This window comes from Antechinus flavipes, chromosome 3 (assembly GCF_016432865.1).
Source record: "Antechinus flavipes isolate AdamAnt ecotype Samford, QLD, Australia chromosome 3, AdamAnt_v2, whole genome shotgun sequence".
Taxonomy (NCBI): domain Eukaryota; kingdom Metazoa; phylum Chordata; class Mammalia; order Dasyuromorphia; family Dasyuridae; genus Antechinus; species Antechinus flavipes.
Window position 1 is genome coordinate 362,898,116 of NC_067400.1, and position 24,200 is coordinate 362,922,315.

The 24,200-nt window shown below is 34.4% G+C and overlaps 1 protein-coding gene across 1 annotated transcript in view; it reads left to right on the forward strand.

The window, feature by feature from the left end:
• Positions 1 to 24,200, forward strand: part of LOC127557246 (thrombospondin type-1 domain-containing protein 7B-like) — a 570,574-nt gene that overhangs the window by 67,519 nt on the left and 478,855 nt on the right. The window contains exon 3 of the mRNA XM_051990636.1: positions 5,923 to 6,171. Within this exon, the coding sequence (XP_051846596.1) occupies positions 5,923 to 6,171 (249 nt within the window). The remainder of the gene's footprint in view (positions 1 to 5,922; positions 6,172 to 24,200) is intronic.

The window sequence follows — 24,200 nt, forward strand, 5'->3', positions numbered from 1 at the left end:
ATATACTGAGATTCAGAAAATGTTAGTCTATACATGATCCCAATTGGTTTGATATAAATGGCTCTTTGTTGCCTATTATATAGATCATAACTTAATACATTGAAAATTACAAACATATTCAAAGTTCAGTTTCATTGAGTATTCAAGAGTAGAGGCATTACCCACATTACATGTGGGAGTACATCTGAATATCAAGTCAACACAGAATTCATTTGTATTATAAAAGATAAATTCATATAAGTTGTCTCATTTTAATTTCCATTCTAGTTATTATTGAATTTAAATGTATTATTGTTGTTTTTTTTTTTTTAAATCTTTGGAAATTAACCAATTAAATATACATTTGCATTATGCAAAATTATCATGTGAAAATTACTATTAAAATGCTTTTATATAGAAAGGTAATAGGAACAGGAAACCTAAAGTCAATTAATTTTATTCCAATTGGAATTTCTTTGTAATCCCTATGAAAATGATCTCTTGTTTAAAGTATAAAATGGGGAAATGTGGCTAGAAAATAGGTATTGAAAAAATGACCTGGGGAAGAGTTCTATCAGCAAGGTAATGCCCTGATTTGCAAGTGAATAGGATTTAAAATGAGGCAAGATTGTGCAAAGTCACCAGACTCATTCTCTGCATCTGGGTCCAGTAGCAAGATCAGGTATCTATGTACATGTAACCATACACACTCCCATTATGTATACAAATATAGTATAAAGAGATCTCAAAATTTCTATCCAAAGACATTCTGATGAACTTTAAGAATTCTCTTCATACATCTCTCTGTTTCTGAAGGTCTGTGTTTAAAAGTATAATACCTCTATCTCCATCTAGATGTATATAACAGTCAAAGGTTTTTACAAAACACTCAGGTACACATTTACCAGGTTATAATCTTTGACATTTTTATTCATGTGATAGCATGAGTTCAGCTGATCCTAGAAAAAGACTCTAAAAATAAAAATTGTGGGAGGGAGAAAATACATAGTTTTTTATTTCATTCAATGTTACAGTCAATTCAGGCTTACCTAATACCTTCTCTGGTTCTTATACTCTGCTTTTAATCTCTTCTTCCTTCTTTGTATTTATGAGTATATTTTCCCCCACAAGTTAGAATTAGATAACACTTTAGTTTACCTTCAAAACTTGATATCTGGTTGTTATTTCTTCTTGGGTATTTTGTTAGTCATGTAGATAAGCTCTTACCAGATGGATTATGTCTGAGCATCAACATTTGCTTAAGACTCAGTGCTTGACTGAATGAAAGAATGTTTAATATACTTTTATTCAAGAAATTCCATAAAAACAGAACTCCTTAGTAATTCTAGGAAGTTCTATTTTTTTAGTGTTTCCATAAATGCTATATTTAAATAGATCACACACCATTTAGAATAATATTTAAATAAATGAACATACATAGGTATAATTAATTACCATATTATTATAATAGATAATATTTATATGGTACTTTAAGATTTGGAAAGCATTTGGCACATGTTATCTTTATGTAAACAAAGAAATAGAGGCAGACAGAGGTTAAGTGACTTGGCCAGCCTCAAACATCTAGAACATTTACACAGCTAGTAAATGTCTGAGATTTTTATGACTCCAAATTCAGAACTCTATTCACTTCATTGTTTTACCTGGCATAAGTTTTCTAAGGATAGGGGCCACAGCTTATAAACATATCTTCCTGTGTCTAGCACAGTGCTCTGGAAAATGAAAAAAAAATGTTACAATTCAATATGGATTATCTTTTTCACATTTTCAAAATTTGTCTATTGCTTTATTTTTCTTTAGGATTGAATTAACCTAACCAACATCTCTCATGTTTTAATTTGGAGATGAAGCCTTCTAAAGCTTTTCACTGTCCAGTAAGCTTTTTGGATTTAGGATAGCTTTGTGTTAATATGCTGGTATTATGTTGGTGTGTTGGTAGTTTTTATACTGCCTTTAGTGTTCTCTCTATTGTTGACTTCTGTATCATGTCTCTATTTGTTATTTCACTTTCTTATGTTCCCTCCCTGTTTTTCCTTTTGTCTTTAACTAAGAGAGAGACAGAAAGACAGAGAGACAAAAAAGATAGAGACAGAGATGAAGAGGCACACACAAAGAGACAAAGGTACATAAGAGACAGAGGGAAACAGAGAGAAGGAAAGAAGAAAGAGGGGAGAACGTGGGGAGAAAAGGGAGAGAAAGAAGGAAATGTTACAGTGATGACACTGGTCTTTATTAAAACAACAAGATCAAATCCCTAAAATCCTGAAACAATTTTTGGTAGGTCTCCTGCCTTCCCTTCTCCCCATCTAGTCAAAAAAACATATCACAGAATTCTGCTGCCTTTCACTGTTATTGCACCTGGTGTGGATGACAAGTTGAAAATACTGTACCTGGGATTATTACTATTATTATGTTTTAGTTTTAAGAAAATCTTGCTAATCTAGGCAATGGATAAGGAGAATTATTCTAATTATACTGATGAAAAAATAAAGGAATAAAGAAATTAAACCACAGGTCATATAAATAAAAAAGTACCCAAGGAAGGACTTGATTGATGGTTCTCAGGTTAGCATTTGTGCTATTTTAATAAAAATTAATGTCTTTTCCTATATTTGACCCCTAATTTGGTTTGTCCTCTTTATTAAGCACAAATTGGATATTCTCATTTCTGTCTTTAAAGAAACAATTTTCTTTTTGCCCTTCAAGTGTGAAATTTTAAAATGTATTCAAAAATCTTACTTGGTTTAAAAAAAAGTAAGATTTTTTTCTTTATTAATGACTAAACTCTATTATACTTCCCTTTCACAAACTAATAGTCCTTGTGTCCTTTTTTTCATTGGGCGCAAGTAGGATTAATGAGGTGAAAGCTTCAGAAAGACAAAATTGGGATCAATGTAAAGAAAAAGTTGGTTTTAGTTAAAAGGGACCAAATGTGAAATGCTCCAATACAGTGAATATACCTCCTTGATTAATGGAGACCTTTCACTGAAAGTTGGATGACATGTGAAGTCCCTTCCAAATTTGAGATTCTGTGATTGACCAAAATCAAGTTTCTCAGGAAGCATCTCAACCCTATCTTTCTCTACAGAAAATATACTTTCAGTTAAATCTGGGTATCTCAATAAAAGCTAAATAATGGGGGAGGGAGGGTGAATGATAGTTACCTAATGACTTTAGTAATATTTTGTTTTATTTATTTATATATACTGTTTTATTCTCAAATGTGATGGGTTTTTTTTTTTTTATATATTTCTAGTGGAATAAATGTTATTTGGGCAATTTGTAGCTCCCAAGATTTCATTTACAGATGTTTTGTCAAGTTATTGCAAATAACAGTCTATGAATATTAAATAGTCATCACTATCTTAAGCATTTCTTTTTCTTCCAATCACAAATGAATGGTGTATATTTTCTCTTTAAAAAAAAAAAAAAACATACCCACATTAAGGGTCTAATCTCTATTTCTGAGCATTTAAGCAATCTTTAGTTATTTAATCAATGTTTATAACTTGAAAGCAATTAGATGGCCCAATTTATAGCTTACAGATGTGGAATAATGAAGATCTAAATTCAAATCATGACTTACTAAATGTGTGATATTGGATATCCACTTCACCTTGTTTGCCTCAGTTTCCTTATCTATAAAAAGAACAAGAGAAGGAAATAGCAAACCACTCCAGTATCTTGCTAGGAAAGCCCCAAATGAGATCATAGAGAGTTGCACATGATACAAAATGACTAAATAGCAATAGTAACAAAATATACTATTTGAATTTGACCCCCTAGTTTACTACTACTACTACTATTGCTACTATTACTATTACCACTCCATGATTGCCTCCATTTCCTTATCTATAAAAAGAACAAGAGAAGGAAATAGCAAACCATTACAGTATCTTGATTAAAAAAAAACACCCAAATGATGTCATAAAGACCTCATAATATATAACATTACATAATATGTAATATTATATGATATTATAAAGAATATATAAAATATAATATAATATGCCATGATATAAAATGACTAAACAACAACAGTAACAAAATTGACTATTTGAATTTGACCCCATAGCTTACTACTACTACTACTACTACTACTACTACTACTATTACTACTACTACTACTACTACTACTACTACTACTACTACTATGATGACAACGACCACCACCACCACCACTACCACTACTACAACAACTACTACTACTTTCTTTCTCTTACATGGTAAAGAGCTTTCCTTAACCCCTCCATGCTAGTAGGAACTACCTTTTGATTTGGGAGACTATAGAACATTTCCTAAAAGCAAAAGAAGATAAGACTTTAAGTTTCTTTTAAAATTTTTTCTTCTAATTTTAACTTCTACTAGTACCTACTAATACCAACTAGTACCATCTAGTACCAAAGTAGTATTTCTATAATACTAATTGCCAGGAACTATCTCATTTGACCTTTACAACCTTGGGAAGAAAGTGCTATTTAGTATCCCTATTTTACAAATGAGGAAACTGAGTTAGAAAGAAGTAACTTGTTTAGGTTCATATAGCAGATAAGCACTTCAAATCTGAATTCAAACTTTAATCTTCTCAACTCCAAGTCTAGAATTCCATGTTCTATATCATCCAGATGTCTACATCTCAATTTTGACAGCTCTTTTCAGTGGAATTTGAAAATAAAAATGGAAACTATGCTCCTGGCTGACCAGGGGGTTTAGTACTTATGTACTTACTATTCAAGACCAAATTATTTCTCACAACTTGCCAATAAAATTGACAATTATCAAGTGCTATTTTTTACTGTTCGAGATGTAATTGTTATTATTCTACTTGTTGATCCAATTGAAAAAATTGGGAGAAAATAAAACATAGGGGGATGAGCAAGAAGCAGAAAGGGAAAACAATAGCAATTTTTTTCATTATAAAGAATGACAAAAGTTGTACTGGGAACCTGAGGATAGATGTTCTTTTTTAAAGAAAAAAAAACAAAACATAGGTTAGTTTTTTATTTATTAAGGGTTTACTTTTTTCAGAACTTGAACTGATAAATAGGTTTTATTAATTTGTTTTTAAAGAAAGTTTTGCTTTTGGGAAGTTTTTACATTGTCTTCCAAAATCAAGAAACAGTTCCTACTAGTATGGAAAGGTTAAGGAAAGATCTTCACTATATAGGAGATTTTTATAAGAAATTCTGCCTGGAGTGTTTTGTGAGCCTTTCAAAGAAAATGCCAAGATGCACTGAGCAGTTTATTGTACTAGCAATGGTAATAAATTGCCATTTATTTGAAAAAGGCAGGGTTGTTTTTAAAGGATTTTGGCAACGTGGTGTTGTCTTGGACTATGAGTCTTATTCTTGGAAATCAACACATTATGCAAGAAGCACTTCAGTGCTTCAATAAGCATTCTAGTTTCATAAGACATATAGACTTCAACTACCACAATGGACATTGCAGGTTTACTATGATCTGTTCCACATGGAACTTGATATAAGGTGTGTCATATACCCCTGTCAGTAGGGTGCCAGAATCAGCTCAAACCTGCTCATGAGAGTGGATTGTTACATTTTCAGTGTGATCATTTATACCTTAAAATTAGCAAATTAATTTAATAATGCAAAATCAATTTAAAAGTGTCTTATGTGTGCATTTCCCACTCATTCCCCCCCCCCCCAAAGGGCCATTGTTCAACATTCACCAGCACACTACTATTCTACTTTTATCCCTTTGGACAAGGTATGAGGCCATGTTAGGTAATGCTTTATGTTAGAGCATAGTATAAAGTAGTAATTTGTGCTATTATTGTGTTTCTTTTGAGATATTTTCAAGCATAATTTTCTGAAATAGTGACTTTGCATAGATGGTCAATTTTGAGATAACCCAAGACTTCATCAATAAATCTACTTCAGTTTCCCATTTTTGTTTTTACAGCCTTTGTATGCAAGACAACTTCCCCTTGACTGTTCAATCCTGTGTCATGCCAAAAGACTGCGAAACCACAGACTGGTCATCTTGGAGTCCTTGCTCTAAGACCTGTCAATCAGAGGATCTTTCCCCAGGATTTAGGAGTAGGAGCCGAAGTATAAAACATATTGCCATAGGAGGTGGACAGGAATGCCCTGAACTACATGAAAGAGAGGCCTGCAACCTTGGAGGAGAACTTCTGCAGCTATGTTCTAGGTATGGGGCATTCTTTGTGACAATTTAAAGTTATATGATATCTTATTTGTTGTTGTGGTTATGTTATATTGTGTTATGTTGCATTGTTCTGAAATGTACTATATTTTAAAAAGAATTAGTGTCCCTATTTCATTCAGACTATATATATATATAACACAAGCTGATTATAGAAGGGCCTGGAGAAATTTACATGAACTGATGTTGAGCAAAACAAACAGAACCAGGAATACATTGTACACAATAACAGCAAGAATGTGCAATAATTAACTTTGAAAGATTTGGTTCTTAGTGTTTCAGTGATCCAAAGCAATCTCAACAGAATTTGGACAGAAAATGCCATCTGTATCTAGAAAAAGAACTAAGGAGGCTGAATGTAAATCAACACTTCTTTTTTTCTGTTTTTTTTTTTTTAATCTCTCCCATGTTTTTTCCCTTTTGCTCTGATTTTTCTCTCCCAACATGATTCATAAAGTAATATGTATTAAAAATAAATGAATTTCTTACCAAAAAAAAAAAAAAGACTAGAAATTCAAGGCCTACTACTTATGGCCTGATCTGATTACCAATTGCCATGGAGAATTTTATCTGGTCTGTATTTGATCTGGGTGTATTCACCCTTCCTTGGGCAAACTGGTGGGTTCCCTGTTCCAGGAGTCAATATGTTATTGCTGAGCATAAGTTTCACAGAAACCTAATAGTTATAGTCCACTCAACTCAGAACTCTAAGTTCAAGAAGTATATCTATGTCAATCAATCTCATCTAGAACTGGGATCACAGGTGTATATCTTTATAAGTTGTCAGGTGTATTTTATTTGTTGTTATTCAGTTGTATGGGCCAGCTAGCTGGTACAATGGATAAAGCATTGGGTCTGAAGTTAGGAAGATACCCCATCATGAGTTCAAATCTAGCCTCTGATACTTATTAGCAAATAACTTTTCTCCATTGCTCACCTGTAAAATAAGTTGCAGAAGGAAATGACAAACCACTCCAGTACCTTAGCCAGGAAAATCCCAAATGGAGTCATGAAACTACTGAAAAACAAACCTTAGCAACTGGGTTTCTTTCCATCATCCTTTATCTTAATACAAAGAGATGTGATTTCAATTGTACTTAGTAAATTTTCTTCTATAGGCCAGGTACCATGCTAAGAACTGGAGATACAAATTTTAAAAATATCTAGTCCTTTCCCCCAAAGAACTTATAACCTAATAGGTAAAGAGAATTCATAAAAGAAAGCTGGAGAAGTGGTGTTGATGGGCAACACTAGGCAGTATCACATTTTTGTAGAGTACAAAGAAAGCAAAGATGCAGATGGAAAATAGAGAGTAATTTGTAAAGTTCAGATTCCAGCTCTACGTAAAAGAAAGATTGAGGTTTGGGGAGAGAGTTAGTGCTCTACCCCCAGCCTTACAATCAGAGGAAAGGGGACGCTGAGGGATTTGGGAGTATGCTACATATCCAAAGCAGATTTAGGGGCATGGTGATGAGATATCAGGTCATTAGCTCATCATGAGTGAGGGATCATATTCTGTGGAGTCCAAACCAAGCAGAGCTGCAAATGGAAAGCAGAGAATTAGAGTGTCTCTGGCTAAACAATTCTCATGAGATTAGAGGATTTCGCAAAGATTTTAGATAACATCTAATCCAAAATCATGATTTTAAAAATGAAGAAAATGAGGTACCAAAAGGTTAACTGACTTGTTCCAGATTGAAAGGTAGTAATAAATTGAACCAGGATTCCTACTCCACTGCTCCAAATATGCTTTTACATTGTGACATCTTTCTTCATGGTGTTGATCATGGAGAATTCAACTGTGTGTGAATTTCAAAACATCAAGTTTAAAGTAAAATGTTTTCTCTATATAACATCAGGGACACAATCCACCTACCATCTTTTTTTATTATTTCTGCAACTAATCTTTTAATTTCTTTCTATAAAACAATACCATTTTGCTTCATTTGTCCTTTGGAGAAACAAATACAAGGAAAAATAAGACATAACAGAATAATGTCCCTTCTACATTTAAAAAAAAAAATCACTTTTCATATTCAGAATAGGGAATTGTGTCCTCTATTCTTAATAATGTCCAGACAAGAATGAAATCTTGTTCTAAAGATGAGCATAGTGACCAAAACCTTCCTGTCTTCATTTTCTATTTCTAGGGCACTTAATGAACAACACACAATTCTTCTTATTGATGGAATTGCACCAAAGCATATTTGCCAATATAAATCTTTATATTATTATTTTACTGTTTTTGTTTTGTCCTTTATGGTGACTATCACAAAGAGAATAATTTTATTGGAATTCAGGATTAAAGGTGATATGCCCTAGATCACATACAGAAATACATGTGGCTTGTAAGCTTGTACTATATAACTTTTCATGATGCTCATGAATTATTTAGTTTAAACTACATATTCACAAATACATATATTACCTAATTTCAGCATAATCGAGCTGAGTGGTATTGATTCAGCTGAGACACAGTCAAACAGACCTCCCAGAGTTGTGGTTATTGTGACTCATTTGATTGTATTTTAAAATATATGCTCCAAAAGTCTATGAAAAGCATACTCTTTGCCAATTTCAACTGGAAGCAGTTATGATCCTGTAGTCTTACAATTTGACAACCTTGCTGAAATGGACAATTCCCCAGCTTTGTCAAAATGGTAAATTGGCATAAAATAAAGAGTCCTGGGGCATTAACTGAAATAAATGCCAGCCAACATTAGCGGTGGAAGATGGTGTTGCTATTATCATGTGTAAATCATGATTCCATTTAGGTCAGAGAAGGGAAATGCATTAGCCACAGTGACACCCAAATCACATGATGCCCTTTAACCTGAAAGTTGGACTATCCCAGGAAAGCATAAAATCAGCACACTTACCTTTGTCTTCAGCTTGACATCAGTGATAAAAGCATGTTATTAGTGAAGTTGGGAAGCAGAAACAAAAGAAAATATCATAGACAGAAAAACTTGTGTTTCCATTGTACCACTGATAATAAATATTTTGTCACATATTGAAATTACAAGTGACTTATTTTTCCATGGAACTGAAATGTTGCTATTTATGAATCTCTTAAACTTTACTTTAGTTCTAATGTTATGGAGATACTTTTTGGGTTTTTCATTTTCATTGTCCTTACTATCACAGCAGCTGTTGCACTAATGGATCCCTTCACATTATTACTCTTCTCTCATTCCCCAAAGTGTACTATACTTAAGCTTTATAGCCTTGTTGTTGCTCATATACACTACTATTTTCTTTTAACATGATCAAATCTTTTTTAGGGCTATTTACAAACTTAAACATGTACACAGATCATCAAATATATGTGATATTTAATATGTAAATAGCATATCATTGATATGGGCAATACTGGTGTAGAAATTCCTTTCACAGGAAAATATAGCAACTTATGTATATAATAGTCCTAAAGATCACTTTAGTTGAAGAGTTTATACATAAGTTTATGCTTAAAGCAGTGCGAAAAATTCCACTAATTATTATTATTATTATTAACCAATAATCCCTATTATTCTCGATATATACTTGTATAGATATATGGCTCCTGGAGATCAAACTTTAGTCCATACTTTCCTGATTCCAAGGACAGCCTTCTATCAACTGTACCATCTATATGGCTTATATGTCCTATATAAGTATATGTGAACACTTCTGGCCAAGATGGCGGAGAGGAAATACACTGCTGTGTAACCTCCATGTTTTTCTCTCACTATCCATTTCATTTCATGCCTCTGAATTAATGCTCGACTGAAAAAAAACATACAATTACTTACCAAGAGAAACCATCCTTGAGACTCGTCAAGAAAGGTCTGTTTTTGCGCGAGGGCAGGGACAGTATTTAAATCGGAAGCAGTCTGTGGGCAGCAGCTGCAGCGAGAGCACAGATAGCAGCTCAGAGCCGAGTAGAGCGGAGAGGGGGTGGGGCGTGATCGCAGCCGTCTCTGCGGGGAGAGCTTTGCTACAGGATTAGATACTTTGCTCCGGCAGCAAGTCAGCAGCCCAGCAGAGAAGCTAAAAACACCGGGAGTGAAGAATACAACCCCAAACAGCTGGAGTCTCTCGGGACCTGGCCACCCCTCCCCGACAGTGTCTCAGAGCGCTCTGATCTCAGAGCGCAGGCGCCAGCACAGTAGGACCCGTGCCTCACAGCTACCCTGCCCCTCCCCCAAAGAAAGCAGCCTCCATTCAAGGGGTTTTTTTCTTCTGTTTCTTTGATAGTTTGTCTTTGATTATTAGACAGAATGAGCAAGAAACTGAAAAAGAATTTAACCCTTGACAGCTTTTATACAGATAAAGAGCAGACTCCAAATGCTGAGGAGACTAAAAACAAACAGTCCCCAGGTGAATCCCCAAAGGAGGAGATCATATGTTCCTCAGCACAGATGAATCTCATGGAGGAAATTAAAAAGGCTCTCACAAGGGAGCTAGAAGAAAAATGGGAAAAGGAGAGGGAGGCTTTGCAAAAGGGGAAGGAGGCTTGGCAAAAGGAGAAGGAGGCTTTGCAAAAGGAGAGGGAGACTTGGCAAAAGCAGAGTGAGGCTCTGCAAAAGGAGAGGGAGGCTTGGCAAAAGAGCCTGGAGAAGTCAGTTAAAGAGAGAGTGGATAAAGAAACCAAATCCTTGAAAAATAGGATTGGTGAACTGGAAAACAAAATTGGCAAAATGGAAAAAAATTCCACAGAACAAAAGAACTCAATTGGACAATTAGAAAAAGATCTTAAAAAAGTGAGTGAAGAAAATACCTTACTGAAAATCAGGGTCGAACAATTGGAATTGAATGACTCGAGGAGACAAGAAGAATCAGTCAAGCAAATCCAAAAAAATCAAACAATGGAAAAGAATGTGAAATACCTTCTGGGGAAGACAACAGACCTGGAAAACAGATCCAGGAGAGACAACCTGAGAATCATCGGACTTCCAGAAAAGTATGATGAAAAAAAGAGCCTGGACACTATTTTCCAGGAAATTATCAAAGAGAACTGCCCAGAAGTCATAGAAACAGAAGGTAAAATAGACATTGAAAGAAATTTGAAATCAAAACACCAAGGAATATAGTGGCCAAATGCCAGAACCCCCAGGCGAAGGAAAAAGTACTGCAAGTGGCTAGAAAAACCCAATTCAAGTATCAAGGAGCCACAATAAGGATCACCCAGGATCTGGCAGCATCCACATTAAAGGATCGAAGGGCCTGGAATATGATATTCCGAAAGGCTAAGGAACTTGGTATGCAACCAAAAATAACTTACCCAGCGAGATTGAGCATCTTTTTCCAGGGAAGAAGATGGACATTCAACGAAATAAGCGAATTTCATCTATTTCTGATGAAAAAACCAGAACTTAACAAAAAATTTGATCTACAAGCACAGAACTCAAGAGAAATCTAAAAAGGTAAAGATTAATCTTGGGATCTATATTTCGGCGATAAAGATGTATAAAGAAAACATGTATACCTTGTTCTAGAAACTAGACGTGGAAAGGACATTGTACCAGAAAAAAGGGAAAGTGAGGGTACTACATTTCATGAAGAGGCAAAGAAAACCTAGTATATCTGAGAGAAAGAATGGAGAGGGATGAATATAGTGAGTATTTTACTGCTTTCAGAATTGGCATTAAGAGAAGAATTTTAGACATATTCAATCTATGGTGAAACTTCTCCCACCTCATTGAAAAGTGAGAAGGGAAAAGTGAAAAGGGAAGGAATAAGCTAAGTGGAAGGGAATACGGTTACTGGGAGGGAAAGGGGTAAGTTAAGGGGGGAATTTTAAGGGGGGGGAGGGATACTAAAAAAGGGAGGGCTGTGAGAAGCAAGTGGTGCTCACAAGCTTAATACTGGGAAGGGGGGTAAGGGGTAAAGAAGGGAAAAAAGCATAAACATTGGTTAACAAGATGGCAAGTAATACAGAATTGGTCATTTTAACCATAAATGTGAACGGGGTAAACTCCTCTATAAAGAGGAAGCAGTTAGCAGAATGGATCAAAAGCCAGAATCCTACAATATGTTGTTTACAGGAAACACACCTGAAGCGGGGTGATACATGCAGGTTAAAGGTAAAAGGTTGGAGCAAAACCTACTATGCTTCAGGTGAAGCCAAAAAAGCAGGGGTAGCCATCCTGATCTCAGATCAAGCTAAAGCAAAAATTGATCTAATCAAAAGAGATAAGGAAGGGCACTATATCTTGCTAAAGGGTAGAATGAATAATGAAGAAGTATCTATATTAAACATATATGCACCAAGTAGTGTAGCATCTAAATTCTTAAAAGAGAAATTAAGAGAGCTGCAAGAAGAAATAGACAGTAAAACTATAATAGTGGGAGATCTCAACCTTGCACTCTCAGAATTAGATAAATCAAATCACAAAATAAATAAGAAAGAAGTCAAAGAGATAAATAGAATACTAGAAAAAATAGATATGATAGATCTCTGGAGAAAATGTAATGGAAACAGAAAGGAGTACACCTTCTTTTCAGCAGTTCATGGAACTTATACAAAAATTGACCATATATTAGGACATAAAAACCTCAAACTCAAATGCAGTAAGGCAGAAATAGTGAATGCATCCTTTTCAGACCATGATGCATTGAAAATTACATTCAATAAAAAGCCACAGGAAAGTAGACCAAAAAATAATTGGAAAGTAAATAATCTCATACTAAAGAATGATTGGGTGAAACAGCAAATTATAGACATAATTAATAACTTCATCCAAGAAAACGATAATAATGAGACATCATACCAAAATGTATGGGATGCAGCCAAAGCGGTAATAAGGGGAAATCTCATATCTCTAGAGGCCTATTTGTATAAAATAGAAAAAGAGAAGGTCAATGAATTGGGCTTGCAACTAAAAATGCTAGAAAAGGAACAAATTAAAAACCCCCAATCAAACACTAAACTTGAAATTCAAAAAATAAAAGGAGAGATCAATAAAATTGAAAGTAAAAAAACTATTGAATTAATTAATAAAACTAAGAGTTGGTTCTATGAAAAAACCAACAAAATAGACAAACCCTTAGTAAATCTGATTAAAAAAAGGAAAGAGGAAAATCAAATTGTTAGTCTTAAAAATGAAAAGGGAGAACTCACCACTAACGAAGAGGAAATTAGAGCAATAATTAGGAGTTACTTTGCCCAACTTTACGCTAATAAATTCGACAACTTAAATGAAATAGAAGAATACCTCCAAAAATATAACTTGCCTAAACTGACAGAGGAAGAAGTAAATATCCTAAACACTCCTATCTCAGAAAAAGAAATAGAACAAACTATCAATCAACTCCCTAAGAAAAAATCCCCAGGACCAGATGGATTTACATCTGAATTCTATCAAACATTTAAAGATCAATTAACTCCAATGCTAAATAAACTATTTGAAGAAGTAGGGATTGAAGGAGTCCTACCAAACTCCTTTTATGACACAGATATGGTACTGATACCTAAACCAGGTAGGCTGAAAACAGAGAAAGAAAATTATAGACCAATCTCCCTAATGAATATTGATGCTAAAATCTTAAATAAAATATTAGCAAAAAGATTACAGAAAATCATCCCCAGGATAATACACTATGACCAAGTAGGATTTATACCAGGAATGCAGGGCTGGTTCAATATAAAGAAAACTATTAACATAATTGACTATATCAACAACCAACCAAACAAAAACCATATGATCATCTCAATAGATGCAGAAAAAGCATTTGATAAAATCCAACAGCCATTCCTAATAAAAACACTTGCGAGCATAGGAATAAAAGGACTTTTCCTTAAAATAGTTAGGGGCATATATTTTAAACCTTCAGTAAGCATCATGTGCAATGGAGAAAAACTGGAACCTTTCCCAGTAAGATCTGGAGTGAAACAAGGTTGCCCACTATCACCATTATTATTCAATATTGTATTAGAAACACTAGCCTCTGCAATAAGAGTCGAGAAAGAGATTATAGGAATTAGAGTAGGCAATGAGGAAACCAAACTATCACTCTTTGCAGATGATATGATGGTATACCTAGAAAACCCCAGAGATTCTACTAAAAAGCTATTAGAAATAATTCATAATTTTAGCAAAGTAGCAGGATACAAAATAAATCCCCATAAATCCTCAGCATTCTTATACACCACCAACAAAATCCAAGAGCAAGAGATACAAAGAGAAATTCCATTCAAAATAACTGTTGATAGCATAAAATATTTGGGAATCTATCTACCAAAGGAAAGTCAGGAATTATATGAGCAAAATTACAAAAAAGTTTTCACACAAATAAAGTCAGACTTAAATAATTGGAAAAATATTAAGTGCTCTTGGATAGGCCGAGCGAATATAATAAAGATGACAATACTCCCTAAACTAATCTATTTATTTAGTGCTATACCAATCAGACTTCCAAGAAAATATTTTAATGATTTAGAAAAAATAACAACAAAATTCATATGGAACAATAAAAAGTCGAGAATCTCAAGGGAATTAATGAAAAAAAAATCAAATGAAGGGGGTCTAGCTGTACCTGATCTAAAATTATATTATAAAGCAGCAGTCACCAAAACCATTTGGTATTGGCTTAGAAATAGATTAGTTGATCAGTGGAAAAGGTTAGGTTCACAAGACAGAATAGTCAACTATAGCAATCTAGTGTTTGACAAACCCAAAGATTCTAAATTTTGGGATAAGATTTCATTATTTGATAAAAACTGCTGGGATAACTGGAAATTAGTATGGCAGAAATTAGGCAAGGACCCACACTTAACACCACATACCAAGATAAGATCAAAATGGGTCCATGACCTAGGCATAAAGAACGAGATTATAAATAAATTAGAGGAACATAGGATAGTTTATCTCTCAGACTTGTGGAGGAGAAAGAAATTTGTGACCAAAGATGAACTAGAGACCATTACTGATCACAAAATAGAAAATTTTGATTATATCAAATTAAAAATCCTTTGTACAAACAGAAAGAATGCAAACAAGATTAGTAGGGAAGCAACAAACTGGGAAAATATCTTTACAATTAAAGGTTCTGATAAAGGCCTCATTTCCAAAATATATAGAGAACTGACTCAAATTTATAAGAAATCAAGCCATTCTCCAATTGATAAATGGTCAAAGGATATGAACAGACAATTTTCAGATGATGAAATTGAAACTATTACCACTCACATGAAAGAGTGTTCCAAATCACTATTGATCAGAGTTATGCAAATTAAGACAACTCTGAGATATCACTACACCCCTGTCAGATTGGCTAAGATGACAGGAAAAAATAATGATGAATGTTGGAGGGGATGCGGGAAAACGGGGACACTGATGCATTGTTGGTGGAGTTGTGAACGAATCCAGCCATTCTGGAGAGCAATCTGGAATTATGCCCAAAAAGTTATCAAACTGTGTATACCCTTTGATCCAGCAGTGTTTGTATTGGGCTTATACCCCAAAGAGATACTAAAAAAGGGAAAGGGACCTGTATGTGCCAAAATGTTTGTAGCAGCCCTGTTTGTAGTGGCTAGAAACTGGAAAATGAATGGATACCCATCAATTGGAGAATGGCTGGGTAAATTGTGGTATATGAATGTTATGGAATATTATTGCTCTGTAAGGAATGACCAGCAGGATGAATACAGAGAAGCTTGGAGAGACCTACATGGACTGATGCTAAGTGAGATGAGCAGAACCAGGAGATCATTATACACTTCGACAACGATATTGTATGAGGATGTATTCTGATGGAAGTGGATTTCTCTGACAAAGAGACTTAACTGAGTTTCATTGGATAAATGATGGACAGAAACAGCTATACCCAAAGAAGGAATACTGGGAAATGAATGTGAACTATTTGATTTTTGATTTTCTTCCTGAGTTATTTTTACCTTCTGAATCCAATTCTCCCTGTGCAGCGGGAGAACTGTTCGGTTCTGCAAATGTGTATTGTATCTAGGATATACTGCAACATATTTAACATATATAGGACTGCTTGCCATCTTGGGGGGGGGGGGAGGAGGGAGGGAGGGGAAAAAACGAAACATAAGTGATTTCAAGGGATAATGCGTGTAAAAATTATCCTGGCATGGATTCTGTCAATACAAAGTTATTATTAAATAAAATTAAATTTAAAAAAAAATAAAAAAAATAAGTATATGTGGATATAGTTTTATTTATACCTATTGACAAACATACATACATACATACATACATGAACATATACACATTGGAGTCACTTATAGCTGGCAAGTAAGAATTTGATATATTTTCAATGTGAATATTTATATTCCAGAAAAGGACTATTTCTGTAAATCACACTTTGATTTATTGTTTCCTTGATTATCTAGATTTAAGAAGTGTTAATAATATAGATTAAATTTAGAGGTATATGTGCATATTTTTTGAGAGTCCAGTTGTTAAGCTTTATTAGTATATACTTTTATTGCTCTATAAACTTTGCTTGAACTCACTTGGAATGCAGTAGAAGGTTAAAGAAATGGAGTCATCATCTGATTAGAGTGATCAAGGTTACAATTTAATGATGATGATGATGATGATTACTGGCATATTCATAGTACTTTAAGGTTTTTTAAAGTGCTTTGCATTCATTATCTCATTCAATTCTCATTATATCTTCACAATGCACACACATATATATATATATATAATCATATATAAGTATACTTTTGTATATGTTATATAAAATAATCAAGCACATAAGAATCTTAAGTGCATACTGTTTCTCAGGCAGAGAGGAATGCAAATACAAAAATGAAATTGTGAAATGGTCCTTAAACTCAAAGAGGTTATATTTTCAGTAGAGAAAATATGTACATCATATATACACATGCACACAAAATACATACAAACTGAATACAAGATAATTTTGCTGGAAAAGGCACTATCAGCTAGACAATTAAGACAAGTTTTATGTAGAAAGTGATTAAAGTGATCTACTACTTAGTTCCCTCTTTCTCTGTCTCTCTAGATTTGACAAGAAGCACCAAAAGTTGGAGTTCAGTTATGTGAAAAATTCACAATGGCTATTCTCTTTGGCAGAAGGCAGGTTTACTTAAGGAAATAAGTTACAGATAAAATAAAAGGTATAATAGATATCAGAAATGGGAAATATGAAATAGAGTTGGTAGAGCATGAAAAGCCCTATGATGTTGGGGCTTGCTTTTAGCTGGCAGAATAAGTCCTAAAAGGGACTTAGCACCCTCCAAAAAAGAATTAGCTTCAAGGAGGAGAAATGTAGTCAGAAGAGATGCTACAAGGTATGATAGGATTAGGGGAGACCGCAGAGCATGGGGGAGGGGTAAGGGGAAAGTCACTGAAACAGAGTGCCTTGGCAGACTGACCCAAAGGAGGGCAGTGAGTATGGCATGGCCATAAGTAGATTTTATAGGAAAAATTAACCTCAGGGACATGACTGAGATTTCTTACAGGCTATGGCAAAATGAGGATGTCCAAGATCCCTCAGGGTTTGATATAACTTGGATTTCTGACTGGATGACCTTTTTAGAGGGTGAAGCCACAGAACTAAACTGATCTCTATCATTACTTTCTCCCTGCCTACCCCAGGGATCCATTCTTCAATTCCTCTCTGCCCAAAACACTTACCATTAAGATCTCATTAAACTCCTTGAGGGGAAGGATTATCCCTTTCTTTGTATCCCCATTACGTAGCACGGTGCCTTAGCAACAACAATCATAACTAACATTTATATAGTGCTTACTAAGTTCCAGGCATTGTGCTAAGCATTTTTATTTTATTTTTTAAATAACTTTTTATTGATAGAACTCATGCCAGGGTAATTTTTTACAACATTATCCCTTGCATTCACTTCTGTTCCGATTTTTCCCCTCCTTCCCTCCACCCCCTCCCCCAGATGGCAAGCAGTCCTTTACATGGTGAATAGGTTACAGTATATCCTGGATACAATATACGTGTGCAGAGCCGAACAGTTTTCTTGTTGCACAGGGAGAATTGAATTCAGAAGGTATAAATAATTGGGGAAGAAAAACAAAAATGCAAGCAGTTTATATTCATCTCCCAGTGTTCTTTCTTTGGGTGTAGCTGCTTCTGCCCATCTTTGATCAATTGAAACTGAATTAGCTCTCTTTATCGAAGAGATCCACTTCCATCAGAATACATCCTCAAACAGTATCGTTGCTGAGGTAAATAATGATCTCCTGGTTCTGCTCATTTCACTTATGTGCTAAGCATTTTATAATTATTTCACTTAACTGAGATAAATTTCATTTGCTCCTCACAACATACCTAGAAAAGATAGCCCTATTATTCCTATTATCAGATGAGGAAACTGAGGCAAACAGTGACTTGACCAGACTCATAGAACTATAAGGTGAAGGAGCCTGGATTTGAACTCATGTTTTCCTGACTACAGGCTAGATGCTTTATATATCTACTGTGCTATCTAGCTGACCTTTAGCAGTATCTAATAAATGCTCCTTCATGTAACTTTACTTGAAAGATGACAGTATTGAAATCTAACAAATTTAGGCTAATGTTAAAGTTTATATTTGGTATATCTGGGGGAAAAAATCTGACCAAGAGAAAAGTGTTTCATGGGATATTGATCACATGCTTTAGTTTCCAGCTCCAAACTTAAATATCAGTAACTAGAATAAAAATAGTTTTTCTGACTCACTTAAGGCCCTGGAGTTTGAAATTGAAAATGCTGTTTAATTACAATAATGACTATTAGATGATAAAGCTCTTATAAAGATCGCAAGCAGAATTTCGGCTGATAGCAATATTTTGTGAGGCTGTAGCACACACACAAGTAGTACACTTGATTAAGAAGGGATCAATACTTTGGTCTTGAGGGGAGAGATAAATTCTTTTGTTCTTTCTGTCCAATGTACATATTTCTTGTCCTTATTATGTGCAAACTAGAGCGAGTTCACTCTGTTCCTCTCTGAGGAAAGTCACATTGAGGTATCTTTGTGTGTCTCCTGCAGAATGCTTTGATTTGTTCTTAAAACAACTCCCTGTGACAAACTACTACTTCCTAATATCTGCTTGAGGCATTGAACTTGATGTCAGATTTTTCCAGATATAGTTTCTTTTTTGAGAGTGCTCTGAGCATTCCTTGATTTTTTTAATGAATGCTAAAGACAAATAAAGAGGCAAAGAAAAAAAAAACAAGTAAATTCAAGTTTATTAAACATCCTTGAGTAGCAATACAGTGTACAAACATCATGCTAAGATGTATACAGATTTTTGTGTTTGTGTGTTGGTGTAGGGGGTGGGGAACTTTGAGTTATTTAATAGGATTGATGTAATATGATTTTGTGCTCCCCTGTTTTTTTTTGGGGGGTGTTCTGTTCTGGCAGTGAGTCAGGAAATCCTACATCTTTTGGTTTTGGAATCTGCTTCAGAAAACTTCTATGACCAATCTGTCTGATTCTGAATAGAGTATTTCTCAGTTCATTGATGACTGATGATCCGGTCAGTGGTAATCAAATTTCAGAGACCACCCCTCTATCTGGAGACTACTCCTTTGCCTTATCTTTGGGCCATAGAATTATTATATTTATGGTAAAAGCTGGATAAAATGTCTCTCCTTGCTTCTGTATCTTTACTCAATTCCCTTACAATTCAGTATATTTACCATTACTTTCAATAAACTTTGCCCCTTGACTAGAAGATGGGTTCAAGCCTGCAAATTCTTTTGAAATACCTTGTGACACTGGTCTAGGACCCCAAACTTTTGGGGTTTCCCCTTTCCTGACTCCAACAGGATCACAGGATCAAACATTTGTAACTGAAATAAATTGTTGAAATAATCCAATCTTTTCTATTCCTTTGTTACTTCTTTTTTAGAAGATGAAACATTCAGGAAGAATAAGTAATTTTCTCAGGATCAAAAAATTATTTCATATAGATTGGGGGAACCAGCTAGTTTACAAAGATAAATATGTGATTATCCTCCATTTCAAAGAACTTATGGTCAAAATAGTCAAGACAAAGAGCAAGAGAAGGAAGAAGAGAAGAAGGAGAAGTTGTAAGAGAATGATAAGGAAGAGAAGGGAAGGATATTGGAAGGAAGATAAGAAAGTTGGGTTCTACTCCTTTCATTTGTTCATTCTCCCCCTTTTATTTCTCAAGAAGATAAGTGGTTGTCTCAGCTTTTGCCTTTACACTAGAGGACTTAATCAGACATATTGATTGAAATTGAATCAAATAGCTTAATCTCTCAGATATTCAATCTACTTTGTCTACCTTCTCCTCCACCTCAGCTACACACAAACTGGCTTCATCTTACCATCACATCTGAGATCAAGAACTTTAAAATTCCTGTCTCATTATAATCTCCTATTATTACTTTTATCTTTATGCCTTGTACTTTCAAATTCTGTGACTTACCATTTCTCTGACCTTTGATACTCTGACAAGTTACCACTTCTATTTGGTTTTACATTCCTCTCATTACAATCTTAGCTCTTTAGTTAATTATGGTGACACTACACTGTCCATTATTCTTGAACCCATTCTCTATTATCCTATTGCCATCTCAATTACTTCAATCATTATCTTTTCCACTATGATGTTGCTCAATGGAATTGGTTAAAGACACAAAACTCTGTCAACTGGTTCCATTTTTGATTGATGTTATCTAATTTCTTCTTTTTCCTTACTACAATGAGGATGTCATCTTTCTCTTTCCACTCCCCACAGCAATTGTTCCGAACCTCTCAGTATATTGCATGCTCCTTTATCCCTATATACAAAAATAGACTTCATCTCATCTAACATCTGAAATTTTTTATCTGATTCTCAAAGATGACTAACTTGCCTAAAATTTTTACTGATTTTACAGTCTTGGATACAGCTCCTATAAGAAAATAAGATGTGAGAGATAGACTCTTGGGTTCTTAGAAATAATTTTCCTTCTTTCATATCTCCTGGAGTTTTGCTAAGATTTTGAGATTTTAAGAACTATAGGAAAAAGTAGATAAAAAGAAGACTGAGAAGAAGAGGTTCACTATTGCAAGATAAGTAGGAATGTATGGGGATTTCCAAAATTTGAGGAATGGATAGATGTTGAGAGCATGTAAGGACTTCCATTTGGCTTGACTTTTGTAAGTCAAGTTGAGTTACAGAAACACTGTGTTCAAGGCTTGTGACAGCTCAGGGAGTGTTATGTTGATCTTTTTTGAGAGCCTCTTGGGCCTGTGGTGAGAATGACTTTGATAAATTTCTCCAGTGTATTTTTTCCTTTTTTTTAGACAAATAAAATTTTTATTGTAATTCCCCTCATTCTTTTTTTTTAAATTTAAAGCAAAGCTAACAACTATTTTATCCCTCTAGAAAGCATAAAGTTGAGTCAATCTAACTAGACTCATCTTTCAAGCTATCTTTAGGCTCTTGTCCAAATATATATAGTGTATACACATACATACACACATACATATTCATGTAGAATTCTTTCATATTTATATTTTGACTTCTTTTATCTTTGATTTTATTGTTTGTTAGTATGAGACTAAGTATGAAAAATTAAATCTCCTGTACATTACTGATTTATATAATCAGATAAGTAGAGAATTTTTTTAAAAAGTTGTTTTATTTTTAACTTATGAAATTGAACGAACATTTTCATAACATAATAGAATAAAAAAATGACTGCATATGAAATTGCAGAATGGTTATGTGTAATTTGCTATTCCTTCTTAAATATACAATAAAGTTATATTTTTTCTTTTTTTTTTCTTTTTTTTTCCTTCCCACCCCCACCTACTCTTCCCTAGAGCCTTCTTGCCTTCATTTACCTGAATTAATTCTTTCTGTATTGATCCATTCTTATAAAGCTGGATAGAGGGAAATGTCTATCCATAGCTTTCTTTTTCCTTGATTCCTCTTAAATATGGCTTATCCAACTAAAGTTTAAACTGTTTCCACCTTTAACTCTCTCTCTCTCTCTCTCTGTGTGTGTGTTTGTGTCTGTCTCTCTCTCTCTGTGTGTGTGTGTGTGTGTGTGTGTGTGTGTGTGTTGGCATTTTTTGGAAATGAATATTTTTAATGTATATATTTATCTTGTCTTTATCATTTGTTTGTTGACTGAAGGTACAGGTGATGTTAGTTATGGCAATCCTATAATGAAATACCATACAAAATGGTGTGGTGCATTGCTATATAATCCATGTTAGGGCTACCTATGGGAAATTTCTGGTTAGAGGTTCTAGGAATCAAGAGGTAATATGACAATACTTTAAAGGAAATTTTGAATAGATTTTGGGAGCATATATTTCAAGCACATATAAACCCAAGAGTCATCTGAGTGATGAAGTACATTAAATCACTATTTCTCTATCACATCCTAAAATAATTGCTGGGCCAGAGGTCTCACATCTGAAGAGAATAGCTGATACAGAAAGTTCAGTCTATAAGAAAGAAGATAGCATTAGTTTATGAGCATGCCCAGTAAGTCCCTGATTCAGTGAATGATTGATGGTACAGCAGATGACTCGCAATTTAGCTTGCTGTGTTCATCAGTATTGACAGGTAGCTATACTAAGAAAATAGAAACCCATATTGTAAATTCTTTCTTTCCTCTTCCTCTAACCATTCCTTGAAACAATCCTGCATTCTCTCTTTAGTCTCAGATGAAGAGACTAAGCAATTGATCTTATTCCTTCCAACTTCTTGTCCACTCAGCCAGTCACCATCCCTATTTTTAATTCATCCATGTCCACTGGTTACCTACCAATATGACCATGTTTTTAATAGCTTGAAAAACTCTCATTAGATATTATAATCCTTTCCAGTTATCATACTACAATATATGATATATATATATATATATGTATATATACATATATATATATATATATATATAAACTCCTATTTAAGGCAAATAATTAAAAAAATCTAAATCCTTACTATATACATTACCTCCATCCCTGCCCCCCCCATTCATCCTTCAATCCTTTCCAACCTTATTTGTAGTTATAATAGTCAACTAAAAGTGCCCTCTACAAAGTTAGCAATAGTCTCTTAATCGACAAATCAAATGACCTCTTCTTGGTTCTCACCCTCTTGACTTCTTTTCAGCATTAGACACTTTTACATATCTTCTTCTACTAGAAGCTCTCTCTTCTCTTAATTTTCATAATATTATTTAAGTCTGGGTTCTCGTTCTACTTCTTTAACTGTTCCTTCTTAGTTTCCTGTACTGGATTACTATCAATAGCATATGCTATAACTACAGTTGTGACCAAGTTTGATTGCTCTCTGTGTCTGTCTATCTGCTCTCATTTGTAGTCCCAGCATCCAGCCCAGTGCTTTTTATCTAATATACACTTAATAAATGGGGAATTAATTAAATTGAATATGTTCCATCATGTGTCTGATTTCATGAGAAATGAGTATCTTTATTCTGGGATTCAAAAAGAAGGATCAAAATGGATGGGGTAAGAAGATAAACATTTTTTTTTTTTGGCCAAGGCAGTTGGAGTTAAGTGACTTGCCCAGGGTCACACAGCTAGGAGGTCTTAAGTGTCTGAGACCAGATTTGAACTCAGGTCTTCCTCCTCCTGACTTCAGGGCTGGTTCTCCCCATTGCACCACTTAGCTGCCTGGGAATAAGTAATTTAAATCTAAAACCATATGTGGTATGTGTGCCCACCCATAGTTCTGGGATATTTTTGACTATTTCAATAAAGCAGTGTTGCTGAAATAGTTGAGGATTGGAGGAGCTGGTAGTTAAAATCTGAAGGCATCAAGGGAATCTGCTTCAGATGTCACAGCAGAGAAAGATAGTTTCTTGGTAACCAGTCTTCATCAGTAGTCCCCATCTCTCTTTAACAATCCTCACTTAAAAGAATCTAGGCATTGTTTCTACTGTCAGAAGCCAACACCATGTTTTTCCATTCCCCTTACTTTATCTGTATGTTACCAGAATATATCGTTTCATGACTCCCCATTGTGCCACTTTATTGTAAGTCTTCTAGGCTGAAGATTCTGTTCCCTGTTTGTTGCACAGTGTACCA